Genomic DNA, 14181 nt, shown 5'->3' with positions numbered 1-14181 from the left:
TCAAAACACAAAAAGACCATATCAAATACTTGCCATCAACTGTTATAGTATTATCTTGAATAGAGTAGCTCCACATGTGTTCACTGATTAGTTTATCACATGCCTACCACAAACGGACAGAGCCATCAGATGTCATTGTCTAATCATTGCCTCTCCCTTAGTCAGTTCATTAGGTAGAATTTGTGACTGTATTTGCCTGGGCTTCACCACCATTTTTGCAACATCCATCTGGTTCCCTTCACTAGCACCTGCTTCATCCTTGAACATCCTTCCAAGCACATCCTTCAAGAGCTCCCTGGATTGTCTCTCCCAACCGAGTAATATATCCTTGGGTCAATGATGCTGTTGAATGGCAAATATAATGAAGAAGAGGAGAGCGGTCAATAAATCTGTGTGCACCTTTGGTGGCTGACATCTGTGTGAGCTACAGCAGATCTTGATGAAGGGGGTCAGCATGGAGCCAAACATAAAGGGAGGGGGGGAACCCAGAAAGTTCACAATGCTAATGATCATTGGACCCTGATGAAGTAGAAGCGTCATTCCAGAAAGCAGGTCAGACAAAACCCAGAACAAGGATGATACAACAGCAGAAGAATAGGCTGGTAGATGGCATGAGTAACAGATGAAAGGTACGCCCACAGCCAATCATGAAACACTAAAAGTATTCCTATTCACGTTCCCAATGGGCAACCAGCTAATCCAATACTACCATATGAGGAGGGTGGGCAGACTGCTGCATTTAATTAGCCATTAACCTAAATAAGGCTATGCCTGCCCTACTCCCATTGGTCCATTCTGACCACATGAGACACTCTCTCTCTCTCTCTCTCTCTCTCTCTCTCTCTCTCTCTCACACACACACACACACACACAAACACAATATCGTAGATGCCAGGTAGCACCATGCTTTTCACCTTTGCAAGGGGTGCCCCTAGCAAGGGGGGAAACACTCCCATCAAAGCAACAGAGGAGAAAAATCATGCACTTCTCTGAATTTTGCAGTGCAGGTATAGTTCAAAACACATTACATAATGTACACAAAAATATATTCTATGAGAAAGCATGCATTTATAAGCATCTTTAGTTGAAATGAATAGGAAAACATAAGGCAATGTTTATTTTAGGCAGGAAATCTGTACACAACGTGTATTTTAGGGAAACTGAGTACAAAATTGCAGACAATTTAAATGTGAAATGTTTGTTTCTCTTGTTTTTAAGGGGACAGAAACAGATTTAGGACTGAGCTATCTTATGAAACTAACACAGAACAGAAACAGGCTGACTTTGTTCATCCTTATTTGGAAATCATTGCTCTCCAGAAGCTTCCTGGTGCTTTATTATGTGCCGGGAACACATATGTCAGATTCTTTCAATTCCACGTTTCCCGTTTCCCTCAATGACAAAGCAAAGCAAAGGGTGAATGGTGATTCTGAAAGCAGTAAGGAGAAATCAAAGCAACATAAGAAGAATAATGGATGTATAACCTAAACAGTCTATGAAGTACAATATTCTAAATGGAATAGCAAAGGAAATGAAGGAAGTGAGAGTGAGCAGAAACGGTCACATAAAATATTATTGGCTGATCTTGTGAGCTGCAGCACATCTTGGTGAACCTAATCAATGTAGAGACAAGAAGAGCGATGATAAGGGCATTCTTGGTACAGATTATCCTGATAATTGTGGAGAAAACATTCATATGACAAAAGATGGCAAAATAGCTTTGCTCTTCCAGGCAACAAGCCAGAAGTGGGTCAGAGCAGCCATGAAGGCAAAGCAGAAATGTATTCTGACTGGGCAAAACAATCCTAGATTGGAAAGCAAGCCACACTGGGCTGTCCAGTATAAGCAAACCAAAGGAGGTAAATTACTGGCCTCTTTAGTGACAATGATCTTGTTGGTCATTTTTGAGAGTGCTCGGTGCCAAAAAAGGGAGTGACAGAAGCACAAATGGGAAGAAGTTGAAGTCAACTACAGGCAAGTTCAGCAAGTTAGGCGATCAAGGGAGTACTTTTCTTGGTGCAGATACACAAAGCATATGTTCAGAAACCAAATGGCAATTCCAGTCTTCACCAATGGAAACAGAAGTGGATTTAGGAAAGCACAGCCAGTTTGCCAGCACTGGGCACCAAGCCAAGAGGGCACTGGAAGAAGAAGAAGAAGAAGAAGAAGAAGAAGAAGAAGAAGAAGAAGAAGAAGAAGAAGAAGAAGAAGAGTTGTTGTTTGGAATTGATATCCCGCTTTATCACCACCCGAAGGAGTCTCAAAGCTGTTAACAATCTCCTTTCCCTTCCACCCCCACAACAAACACTCTGTGAGGTGACTGAGGCTGAGAGACTTCAAAGCAGTGTGACTAGCCCAAGGTCACCTAGCAGCTGCATGTGGAGGAGCAGAGACGCGAACCCGGTTCACCAGATTACGAGTCTACCACTCTTAACCACTACACCACACTGGGGCAAGGATGACTTGGAACAGAAGATGAGAGGCAGAGGGAGTGAAAAGTTTTGAGAATTGCACAGGGGGCCACTGAAATTTTAGACCCCAAAGTCCACCACTGCTCCAAACATGCACATAAAAATGCCGGTGCTGTGGAGGATTGGTAAATAACCACAAGTATTGTCATAGTACAATGTTCTCCATTGTTTCCTCCTCCCTTGCACATAAGGGGAAAGTGGCTTCACTACATCAAGGTCTTCATGAAATTGCTGGTATTTCACTACAATTTGTAATTCATTACAATGATACCTGAAGGCCTTTTCAGGACTGGTCCTGAGACATTTTGTTGCTAGAGGATATCCCCAGACACATATGAGTTGGCATCTAAGAACATTGCATCCTTGCTTTAGGATCAACTCCATGCCTTTGTTTAAGGAACTTTTCCCAACCTGGTGCCCTCCAGATGTTTGGAACTACATCTCCCACTCCCATCCAGCACAACATGGTGGGAGTTGTAGTCCAAAAAATCTGGATGACATCAGACTGGAAGAGGCTTGTTTAAAGTCATGCCATCTCAGAACTTGTGTTCAATTTATCTTCCTCTCTCGACCCTGATAATTTTAGCCTGATAAACCATTACAGCAGTTGGCTGAGATACCATCATAGAGGAAGGGGCAGAGAAGACTGTGCAACCAGAGTTATTTATTATATGCACTGTGCCTCTTATATGAAGCTCTTCTTTATTTTGCCCAAAATGTTTTCCTGCATTGAAGGGGGTTGGAGTGAATGATCCTTAGGGTCCGTTCAGATTCGACAATTCTATATTTATATTCTTCTTGAAGCTGTAGCAGGTGAGTAGTGCTAATCTCTTTCCTGGGCTACCTATAACAAGTGAGTTAGAAGCTTTCCACATTGGAATTGTGTAGGCACTTGCTTTTAGTGATTATCCCTTCTGATCCTGATCCCTTCTGCTTGCAGACATAGTGCAGAGAACAGGGAAGAAGGAAGAACCCACAAGAAAAGATTTCATTATGGCTGAGCAGAGCACAGCAGCATCACTTGGTTTAACCATTGATGGGTTTTCTGGAGACTACAGCCCTTCAGCATTCCCAGAGGAAGATGATGAATCTGAACTTGCTTCCTTCATACATTACCTGCTGCTCTTTGCCTGTCTTTTCATTATTACCCTTGCAATATTCATATGTGGCCTGGTGGGGAATGCAATTGTCATCTGGTTTCTCTGCTTCATCGTGAAGAAGAATCCCATCACCACCTACATCTTGAACTTGGCTGTAGCTGATTCTTGTGTCCTTGTAACTTTAGCACTTACAATTTCAGCTAGCTTTTGGGATGTAGGAGGAGTTTCCTTTGAGCTTGGTATTGAACTGTTTATTTCCACACATGCCATTAGCTTATATCTACTGACAGCCATCAGTGCCGAGAAATGTCTCTCTGTTGTCTTCCCAATCTGGTATCGATGCCACCGTCTAGAACACCTGTCTGAAATTGTTTGTGCATTAATATGGGCAATGTCCATTCTGGTCTTTGGAATCTATCACTTTTTAATTTCAACTGAATCTGCAGACTTTGACATACTGATTTGTGTCGTTCATATGATCAACTCTGTATTTTGCACACTTGTAGTGGGGATCTGTACTGTGATCCTTTTCATCAAGGTCTGCTGCAGTTTACATCGATGCCAACGAGGAAAGTTCTACACAGCGCTCTTGCTTGCTCTTCTTTTCTTCCTCATTTTTGGTGTTCCACTCAGTGTCATAATAGCTGTTCAATATCTTCTTGGTGATATTAATATAATAATGGCATTATTTGGAGTAGTATCTGCTGTTATCAACAGCAGTGTTAATCCATTCATTTACTTCTTAATTGGAAGGAAAAAGATGCGTCGATCCAGGGAACCCTTGAAGGTGGTGCTGGAAAGAGTTTTTAGTGACAAAGCTGATTGCAGAGAAGATCAAAGTCTTCCAGCTGCAACAGATTCAATGATGATGACTCCTTAAGTCTCTCCTTGTAAGCTAAGCTGTGGGGATGGCATTAGAGATGACCAACAATATAGGTTTATTCTAAAAAAAAAAGGTCTGTAGATTCGTGTTTTTCTGCTTCTTTTCTGCAACTTATAATCATGGGTGTTTATCTCTTAATGTTTGCTTCTTTAGTTTTTATACTTGTAATTTGCTTAGTAGCCAACATGAACATCAGATGGCATAAAAATTAATAAAGAAAAATTAATCATTCACCAAGTGGGATTTGTTCAAATAACAAGGGCTCCAAGTCTTCAAAGACATAAGCAGGATTCATTTCAACTCCATCCCTTTGGAAGCTCTGCACACCCTTGGTGTGAAAGTGAATTTAACACACCTGGTCATTAGGTGTGAAGCTTGAGCTGCTGTAAAAGCCATCTGGTCTCCTGGCAGAACCTCCTGTATCTCCAAGCCAAACTGGTTTCACCACAAGTAATATTGTTACAGGTTTGTGGGGGAACAAGGTATCCCCAGATCCCTGTGTGTCAGATTCCCTCCTATATATTCCTGGATATGTTCTGGGAAGAGGAAAGAGAACAAAGGTGAGGAATACATGAGTGCAGGCTGCAACCTAGAGACTGGCGAGCATAGCTGACTGCTCTGGACTCCAGCTGACTGAAGCTATGAGAGAAGCAGCAAGAGACACTCTTGGGGAGGGAGGTTCTGCAGTCCCTCCAACTAAGCTCAGGTGTAAATATGAGTAAAGAAACCACATTCCTTAAAGACTCTGCAGACTCCACTGCAGAAGAAGTTCCACTGTATCCTTTGGCTGTTATCCATTATCTTTGTGCTATGAAAACTTAAACTACCGTATTTTTCGCTCTATAACACGCACCTGACCATAACACGCACATCGTTTTTAGAGGAGGAAAACAAGGGAAAAAATATTCTGAATGAAACAGTGGACGTATCATTTTTGTGCTTCATGCTGTGGCCACAGACATGTGATCTGATGGTGAATTTGGGGTGACCCAATGCAAAAATCCTGAGAATCCCTGTGGATCCATGCTTTGTAACCACGTTTTTGCACCATTGCAGCCCCAGGCAACAGTGGGTGCGTGATTTTGGGGGGGGGCAGGCTGTAGCCATGGACATGCTATGTGCTCTGATGGTGAATTTGGGGTGACCCAATGCAAAAATCCTGAGAATCCCTGTGGATCCATGCTTTGTAACCACGTTTTTGCACCATTGCAGCCCCAGGCAACAGTGGGTGCGTGATTTTTTTTGGGGGGGACAGGCTGTAGCCATGGACATGCTATGTGCTCTGATGGTGAATTTTGGCTGACCCAATGCAAAGATCCTGAGGATCCATGTGGATCCATGCTTTGTAACCACGTTTTTGCACCATTGCAGCCCCAGGCAACAATGGGTGTGTGATTTTGGGGGGGCAGGCTGTAGCCATGGACATGCTGTGTGCTCTGATGGTGAATTTGGGGTGACCCAATGCAAAGATCCTGAGGATCCATGTGGATCCATGCTTTGTAACCACATTTTAAGTGGGGAGGGAAGGAAAAACACAGAAGGCTAAGAATGCAGGAGAGGGCTATAACGTGAGGAAAGGAAGGCAAAAGTTTCCCCCCACCCACCCACACAAGCCAGCCACTGTTTAAGGATTTCATCCTTTTAAATGGAAGAAAGCATATTTGAATGCTGTGTGTCTCCAAAAACAAAAAGCAGGAAGTCAAATCAGAATTTTAAGCCGAACCTGTAATCTCTCTTCCCTTCACAAACATTGTTCCCTCCGGAGCAGGGACAGGATAGAGCGACGCTCTGCTTTCCTCTCTTCTTGCCTGGAGGGGAGGGGCTTTCCCTGCTCTTTGTTCCGTTTGAGCAAACACAGCAACGAAACAGAGCAGGGTGGGCAGTAAGACCCTGAGGCAGAATGCAGGAAAGCAACAGCTTTCTCTCTCACGGAGCTCCCTTCTCCCTGAAGCGCGGTTTGATTTTTGCCTTATTTTTCGGCTCCAGGGACCACACATTCGCTGCATAACACGCACAGACATTTCCCCTTCCTTTTTAGGAGTAAAAATCTGCATGTTATAGAGCGAAAAATACGGTAGTTGATGTGTCCACATTGAACAACTTGTGCTCACACAACTACAGGGTCATCTGTTCTAATCTTTTCCAAATTTGCTGGCAACCTTAAATTCAAGGGTAGTCAAGAAAAAAAGAACATCGTTACAATGATACCTGATTGTCTTTTCAGGACTGGTCCTGAAACATTTTCCTGCTAGAGGCTATCCCCAGACACATCTGAGTTGGCATCTGAGAACATTGCACCCTTGCTTTAGGATCAACTCCATTCCTTGGTTTAAGGCAACTTTCCCCAACCTGGTGCCCTCCAGATGTTTGGAACTACATCTCCCACTCCCATCCAGCACAACATGGTGGGAGTTGTAGTCCAAAAAATCTGGATGACATCAGACTGGAGGAGGCTTGTTTAAAGTCATGCCATTTCAGAACTTGTGTACAATTTATCTTCCTCTCTCGACCCTGATAATTTTAGCCTGATAAACCGTTACAACAGTTGGCTGAGATACCATCATAGAGGAAGGGGCAGAGAAGACTGTGTAACGAAAGTTATTTCTTATATGCATTGAGAGTCTTGTGCCTCTTCTATGAAGCTCTTCTTTATTTTGCCCAAAATGGTTTCCTGCATTGCAGGGGGTTGGAGTGAATGATCGTTAGGGTCCCTTCAGATTCAACAATTCTATGTTTCTATTCTTCTTCTTGAAGCTGTAGCAGGTGAGTAGTGCTAATCTCTTTCCTGGGCTACCTATAACAAGTGAGTTAGAAGCTTTCCATACTGGAATTGTGTAGGCACTTGCTTTTAGTGGTTATCCATTCTGATCCTCATCCCTTCTGCTTGCAGACATAGTGCAGAGAACAGGGAAGAAGGAAGAATCCAAAAGAAAAGATTTCATTATGGCTGAGCAGAGCACACTAGCATCACTTGGTTTAACCATTGATGGGTTTTCTGGAGACTACAGCCCTTCAGCATTCCCAGAGGAAGATGATGAATCTGAACTTGCTTCCTTCACACATTACCTGTTTCTCTTTGCCTGTCTTTTCATTATTACCCTTGCAATATTCATATGTGGCCTGGTGGGGAATGCAATTGTCATCTGGTTTCTCTGCTTCATCGTGGAGAAGAATCCCATCACCACCTACATCTTGAACTTGGCTGTAGCTGATTCTTGTGTCCTTGTAACTTTAGCACTTGCAATTTCAGCAAGATTTTCGCATGTAGAAGGAATTTCCTCTGGGCTGGGTTTTGAACTGTTTATTTCCACACATGCCATTAGCTTATATCTACTGACAGCCATCAGTGCCGAGAAATATCTCTCTGTTGTCTTCCCAATCTGGTATCGATGCCACCGTCTAGAACACCTGTCTGAAATTGTTTGTGCATTAATATGGGCAATGTCCATTCTGGTCTTTGGAATCTATCACTTTGTCATTTCAACTGAATCTGCAGACTTTGACATAGTGATTTGTGTCGTTCATATGATCAGCTCTGTATTTTGCACACTTGTTGTGGTGATCTGTACTGTGATCCTTTTCATCAAGGTCTGCTGCAGTTTACATCGACGCCAACGAGGAAAGTTCTACACAGCGCTCTTGCTTGCTCTTCTTTTCTTCCTCATTTTTGGTGTTCCACTCAGTGTCATAATAACTGTTCAATGTTTACTTGCTGATATTAATATAATAATGGCATTATTTGGAGTAGTATCTGCTTTTATCAACAGCAGTGTTAATCCATTCATTTACTTCTTAATTGGAAGGAAAAAGATGCATCGATCAAGAGAACCCTTGAAGGTGGTGCTGGAAAGAGTTTTTAGTGACATAGCTGATTGCAAAGAAGATCGGAGTCTTCCAGCCGCAACAGATTCAATTATGATGACTCCTTGTCTCTCCTTGTAAGCTAAGCTGTGGGGATGGCATTAGAGATGACCAACAATATAGGTTTATTCTAAAAAAAAGGTCTGTAGATTCGTGTTTTTCTGCTTCTTTTCTTCATCTTTTAATCATGGGTGTTTATCTTTTAATGTTTGCTTCTTTAGTTTTTATACTTGTAATTTGCTCAGTAGCCAACATGAACATCAGATGGCATAAAAATTAATAAAGAAAAATTAATCATTCACCAAGTGGGATTTGTTCAAATACCAAGGCCTCCAAGACTTCAAAGGCATAAGCAGGATTCTTTTCAACTCCATCCCTTTGGAAGCTCTGCACACCCTTGTTGTGAAAGTGTGAATTTAACACACCTGGTCATTAGGTGTGAAGCTTGAGCTGCTGTAGAAGCCATCTGGTCCCCTGGCAAAACTTCTTGTATCTCCAATCCAACCTGGTTCCACCACAAGTAATATTGTTACAAGGTATCCCCAGATCCCTGTGTGTCAGATTCCCTCCTATATATTCCTGGATATGTTCTGGGAAGAGGAAAGAGAACAAAGGTGAGAACTTCATGAGTGCAGGCTGCAACCTAGAGAATGGCTAGCATAGCTGACTGCTCTGGACTCCAGCTGAGTGAAGCTATGAGAGAAGCAGCAAGAGACACTCTTGGGGAGGGAGGTTCTTCACTCCCTCCAACTAAGCTCAAGTGTAAATATGAGTAAAATAACCACATTCCTTAAAGACTCTGCAGACTCCACTGCAGAAGAAGTTCCACTGTATCCTTTGGCTGTAATCCATTATCTTTGTGCTATGAAAACTTAAACTAGTTGATGTGTCCACATTGAACAATTTGTGCTCACACAACTACAGGGTCATCTGTTCTAATCTTTTCCAAATTTGCTGGCAACCTTAAATACAAGGGTAGTCAAGAAAAAAAGAACATCGTTACAATGATACCTGAAGGCCTTTTCAGCATTGGTCCTGAGACATTTTGCTGCTAGAGGCTATCCCCAGAAACATCTGAGTTGGCATCTGAGAACATTGCACCCTTGCTTTAGAATCAACTCAATTCCTTTGTTTAAGCAACTTTCCCCACCCTGGTGCCCTCCAGATGTTTGGAACTACATCTCCCACTCCCATCCAGCACAACATGGTGGGAGTTGTAGTCCAAAAAATCTGGATGACATCAGACTTTAGGAGGCTTGATTGAAGTCATGCCATCTCAGAACGTGTGTACAATTTATCTTCCTCTCTTGACCCTGATAACTTTAGCCTGATAAACCGTTACAACAGTTGGCTGAGATACCATCATAGAGGAAGGGGCAGAGAAGACTGTGTAACGAAAGTTATTTCTTATATGCATTGGGAGTCTTGTGCCTCTTCTATGAAGCTCTTCTTTATTTTGCCCAAAATGTTTTCCTGCATTGCAGGGGGTTGGAGTGAATGATCCTTAGGGTCCCTTTAGACTCGACAATTCTATATTTCTATTCTTCTTCTTGAAGCTGTAGCAGGTGAGTAGTGCTAATCTCTTTCCTGGGCTACCTATAACAAGTGAGTTAGAAGCTTTCCATACTGGAATTGTGTAGGCACTTGCTTTTAGTGGTTATCCCTTCTGATCCTCATCCCTTCTGCTTGCAGACATAGTGCAGAGAACAGGGAAGAAGGAAGAACCCATAAGAAAAGATTTCATTATGGCTGAGCAGAGCACAGCAGCATCACTTGGTTTAACCATTGATGGGTTTTCTGGAGACTACAGCCCTTCAGCATTCCCAGAGGAAGATGATGAATCTGAACTTGCTTCCTTCACACATTACCTGTTTCTCTTTGCCTGTCTTTTCATTATTACCCTTGCAATATTCATATGTGGCCTGGTGGGGAATGCAATTGTCATCTGGTTTCTCTGCTTCATCGTGAAGAAGAATCCCATCACCACCTACATCTTGAACTTGGCTGTAGCTGATTCTTGTGTCCTTGTAACTTTAGCACTGGCAATTTCAGCTAGCTTTTGGGATGTAGGAGGAGTTTCCTTTGAGCTTGGTATTGAACTGTTTATTTCCACACATGCCATTAGCTTATATCTACTGACAGCCATCAGTGCCGAGAAATGTCTCTCTGTTGTCTTCCCAATCTGGTATCGATGCCACCGTCTAGAACACCTGTCTGAAATTGTTTGTGCATTAATATGGGCAATGTCCATTCTGGTCTTTGGAATCTATCATTTTTTAATTTCAACTGAATCTGCAGACTTTGACATACTGATTTGTGTCGTTCATATGATCAACTCTGTATTTTGCACACTTGTAGTGGGGATCTGTACTGTGATCCTTTTCATCAAGGTCTGCTGCAGTTTACATCGATGCCAACGAGGAAAGTTCTACACAGCGCTCTTGCTTGCTCTTCTTTTCTTCCTCATTTTTGGTGTTCCACTCAGTGTCATAATAACTGTTCAATATCTTCTTGGTGATATTAATATAATAATGGCATTATTTGGAGTAGTATCTGCTGTTATCAACAGCAGTGTTAATCCATTCATTTACTTCTTAATTGGAAGGAAAAAGATGCGTCGATCCAGGGAACCCTTGAAGGTGGTGCTGGAAAGAGTTTTTAGTGACAAAGCTGATTGCAGAGAAGATCAAAGTCTTCCAGCTGCAACAGATTCAATGATGATGACTCCTTAAGTCTCTCCTTGTAAGCTAAGCTGTGGGGATGGCATTAGAGATGACCAACAATATAGGTTTCTTCTTTAAAAAAGGTCTGTAGATTCGTGTTTTTCTGCTTCTTTTCTGCAACTTATAATCATGAGTGTTTATCTCTTAATGTTTGCTTCTTTAGTTTTTATACTTGTAATTTGCTCAGTAGCCAACATGAACATCAGATGGCATAGAAATTAATAAAGAAAAATTAATCATTCACAAAGTGGGATTTGTTCAAATACCAAGGGCTCCAAGGCTTCAAAGACATAAGCAGGATTCTTTTCAACTCCATCCCTCTGCACACTCTTGGGGTGAAAGTGAATTTAACACACCTGGTCATTACGTGTGAAGCTTGAACTGCTGTAAAAGCCATCTGGTATCCTGGCAGAACCTCCTGTATCTCCAATCCAACCTGGTTTCACCACAAATAATATTGTTACAGGTTTGTGGGGGAACAAGGTATCCCCAGATCCCTGTGTGTCAGATTCCCTCCTATATATTCCTGGATATGTTCTGGGAAGAGGAAAGAGAACAAAGGTGAGAACTTCATGAGCGCAGGCTGCAACCTAGAGACTGGCGAGCATAGCTGACTGCTCTGGACTGCAGCTGACTGAAGCTATGAAAGAAGCAGCAAGAGACACTCTTGGGGAGAGAGGTTCTGCACTCCCTCCAACTAAGCACAGGTGTAAATATGAGTAAAGAAACCACATTCCTTAAAGACTCTGCAGACTCCACTGCAGAAGAAGTTCCACTGTATCCTTTGGCTGTAATCCATTATCTTTGTGCTATGAACAACTCGTTGTCCACATTGAACAACTCGTGCTCACACAACTACAGGGCCATCTGTTCTAATCTTTTCCAAATTTGCTGGCAACCTTAAATACAAGGGTAGTCAAGAAAAAAAGAACATCGTTACAATGATACCTGATTGTCTTTTCAGGGCTGGTCCTGAAACATTTTGCTGCTAGAGGCTATCCCCAGACACATCTGAGTTGCCATCTAAGAACATTGCACCCTTGCTTTAGGATCAACTCCATTCCTTTGTTTAAGGAACTTTCCCCACCCTGGTGCCCTCCAGATGTTTGGAACTACATCTCCCACTCCCATCCAGCACAACATGGTGGGAGTTGTAGTCCAAAAAATCTGGATGACATCAGACTTTAGGAGGCTTCTTTGAAGTCATGCCATCTCAGAACTTGTGTACAATTTATCTTCCTCTCTTGACCCTGATAACTTTAGCCTGATAAACCGTTACAACAGTTGGCTGAGATACCATCATAGAGGAAGCAGCAGAGAAGACTGTGTAACGAAAGTTATTTCTTATATGCATTGGGAGTCTTGTGCCTCTTCTATGAAGCTCTTCTTTATTTTGCCCAAAATGTTTTCCTGCATTGCAGGGGGTTGGAGTGAATGATCCTTAGGGTCCCTTTAGACTCGACAATTCTATATTTCTATTCTTCTTCTTGAAGCTGTAGCAGGTGAGTAGTGCTAATTTCTTTCCTGGGCTACCTATAACAAGTGAGTTAGAAGATTTCCATACTGGAATTGTGTAGGCACTTGCTTTTAGTGGTTATCCCTTCTGATCCTGATCCCTTCTGCTTGCAGACATAGTGCAGAGAACAGGGAAGAAGGAAGAATCCAAAAGAAAAGATTTCATTATGGCTGAGCAGAGCACAGCAGCATCACTTGGTTTAACCATTGATGGGTTTTCTGGAGACTACAGCCCTTCAGCATTCCCAGAGGAAGATGATGAATCTGAACTTGCTTCCTTCACACATTACCTGTTTCTCTTTGCCTGTCTTTTCATTATTACCCTTGCAATATTCATATGTGGCCTGGTGGGGAATGCAATTGTCATCTGGTTTCTCTGCTTCATCGTGAAGAAGAATCCCATCACCACCTACATCTTGAACTTGGCTGTAGCTGATTCTTGTGTCCTTGTAACTTTAGCACTGGCAATTTCAGCTAGCTTTTGGGATATAGGAGGAATTTCCTTTGAGCTTGGTATTGAACTGTTTATTTCCACACATGCCATTAGCTTATATCTACTGACAGCCATCAGTGCCGAGAAATGTCTCTCTGTTGTCTTCCCAATCTGGTATCGATGCCACCGTCTAGAACACCTGTCTGAAATTGTTTGTGCATTAATATGGGCAATGTCCATTCTGGTGTTTGGAATCTATCACTTTTTCATTTTAACTGAATCTGCAGACTTTGACATAGTGATTTGTGTTGTTCATATGATCAGCTCTGTATTTTGCACACTTGTTGTGGTCATCTGTACTGTGATCCTTTTCATCAAGGTCTGCTGCAGTTTACATCGACGCCAACGAGGAAAGTTCTACACAGCGCTCTTGCTTGCTCTTCTTTTCTTCCTCATTTTTGGTGTTCCACTCAATGTCATAATTGCTGTTCAATATCTTCCTGGTATTAATATAATAATGGCATTATTTGGAGTAGTATCTGCTCTTATCAACAGCAGTGTTAATCCTTTCATTTACTTCTTAATTGGAAGGAAAAAGACTCATCGATCCAGAGAACCCTTGAAGGTGGTGCTGGAAAGAGTTTTTAGTGACAAAGCTGATTGCAGAGAAGATCAGAGTCTTCCAGCCGCAACAGATTCAATGATGATGACTCCTTAAGTCTCTCCTTGTAAGCTAAGCTGTGGGGATGGCATTAGAGATGACCAAGAACATAGGTTTATTATAAAAAATAAGTCTGTGGATTCGTGTTTTTCTGCTTCTTTTCTGCATATTTTAATCATGGGTGTTTATCTTTTAATGTTTGCTCCTTTAGTTTTTATACTTGTAATTTGCTTAGTAGGTAACGTTAACGTCAGGTGGCATACAAATTAATAAAGAAAAATTAATCATTCACCAAGTGGGATTTGTTCAAATACCAAGGGCTCCAAGACTTCAAAGTCATAAGCAGGATTCATTTCAACTCCATCCCTTTGGAAGCTCTGCACACCCTTGGGGTGAAATTGTGAATTTAACACACCTGGTCATTAGGTGTGAAGCTTGAGCTGCTGTAAAAGCCATCTGGTCCCCTGGCAAAACTTCCTGTATCTCCAATTCAACCTGGTTCCACCACAAGTAATATTGTTACAAGGTATCCCC

The 14181-nt window shown here is 42.2% G+C and overlaps 4 protein-coding genes across 4 annotated transcripts; all 4 read left to right on the top strand.

Moving 5' to 3' along the window:
- The first annotated feature begins 3289 nt into the window (after nucleotides 1-3289).
- On the top strand, nucleotides 3290-4644 carry LOC310713665 (mas-related G-protein coupled receptor member H-like). The gene has a single exon (XM_083518098.1). It carries the CDS (start codon nucleotides 3465-3467, stop codon nucleotides 4449-4451), a length of 987 nt encoding a protein of 328 aa, XP_083374224.1. The 5' UTR covers nucleotides 3290-3464; the 3' UTR covers nucleotides 4452-4644.
- Nucleotides 4645-7397: 2753 nt separating this feature from the next.
- LOC310713797 (mas-related G-protein coupled receptor member H-like) lies at nucleotides 7398-8396 on the top strand (the record flags this gene model as incomplete). Its single annotated transcript, XM_083518367.1, has 1 exon — nucleotides 7398-8396. The coding sequence occupies one exon, from the start codon at nucleotides 7398-7400 to the stop codon at nucleotides 8394-8396; it is 999 nt and encodes a 332-aa protein (XP_083374493.1).
- Nucleotides 8397-9658: 1262 nt separating this feature from the next.
- LOC310713150 (mas-related G-protein coupled receptor member H-like) lies at nucleotides 9659-11243 on the top strand. Its single transcript, XM_083516974.1, has 2 exons — nucleotides 9659-9880; nucleotides 10008-11243. The coding sequence occupies exon 2, from the start codon at nucleotides 10061-10063 to the stop codon at nucleotides 11045-11047; it is 987 nt and encodes a 328-aa protein (XP_083373100.1). The 5' UTR covers nucleotides 9659-9880; nucleotides 10008-10060; the 3' UTR covers nucleotides 11048-11243.
- Nucleotides 11244-12357: 1114 nt separating this feature from the next.
- On the top strand, nucleotides 12358-13821 carry LOC310713661 (mas-related G-protein coupled receptor member H-like). The gene is made up of 2 exons (XM_083518097.1): nucleotides 12358-12540; nucleotides 12668-13821. Exon 2 carries the CDS (start codon nucleotides 12721-12723, stop codon nucleotides 13702-13704), a length of 984 nt encoding a protein of 327 aa, XP_083374223.1. The 5' UTR covers nucleotides 12358-12540; nucleotides 12668-12720; the 3' UTR covers nucleotides 13705-13821.
- The last annotated feature ends 360 nt before the right edge of the window (nucleotides 13822-14181 follow it).

Source organism: Podarcis liolepis, assembly GCF_965112155.1.
Source record: "Podarcis liolepis genome assembly, chromosome: 8".
Classification (NCBI taxonomy): Eukaryota; Metazoa; Chordata; class Lepidosauria; order Squamata; family Lacertidae; genus Podarcis; species Podarcis liolepis.
Note: the sequence above shows the minus strand (reverse complement) of the source record. Positions and strands in the feature narration are given on the sequence as shown.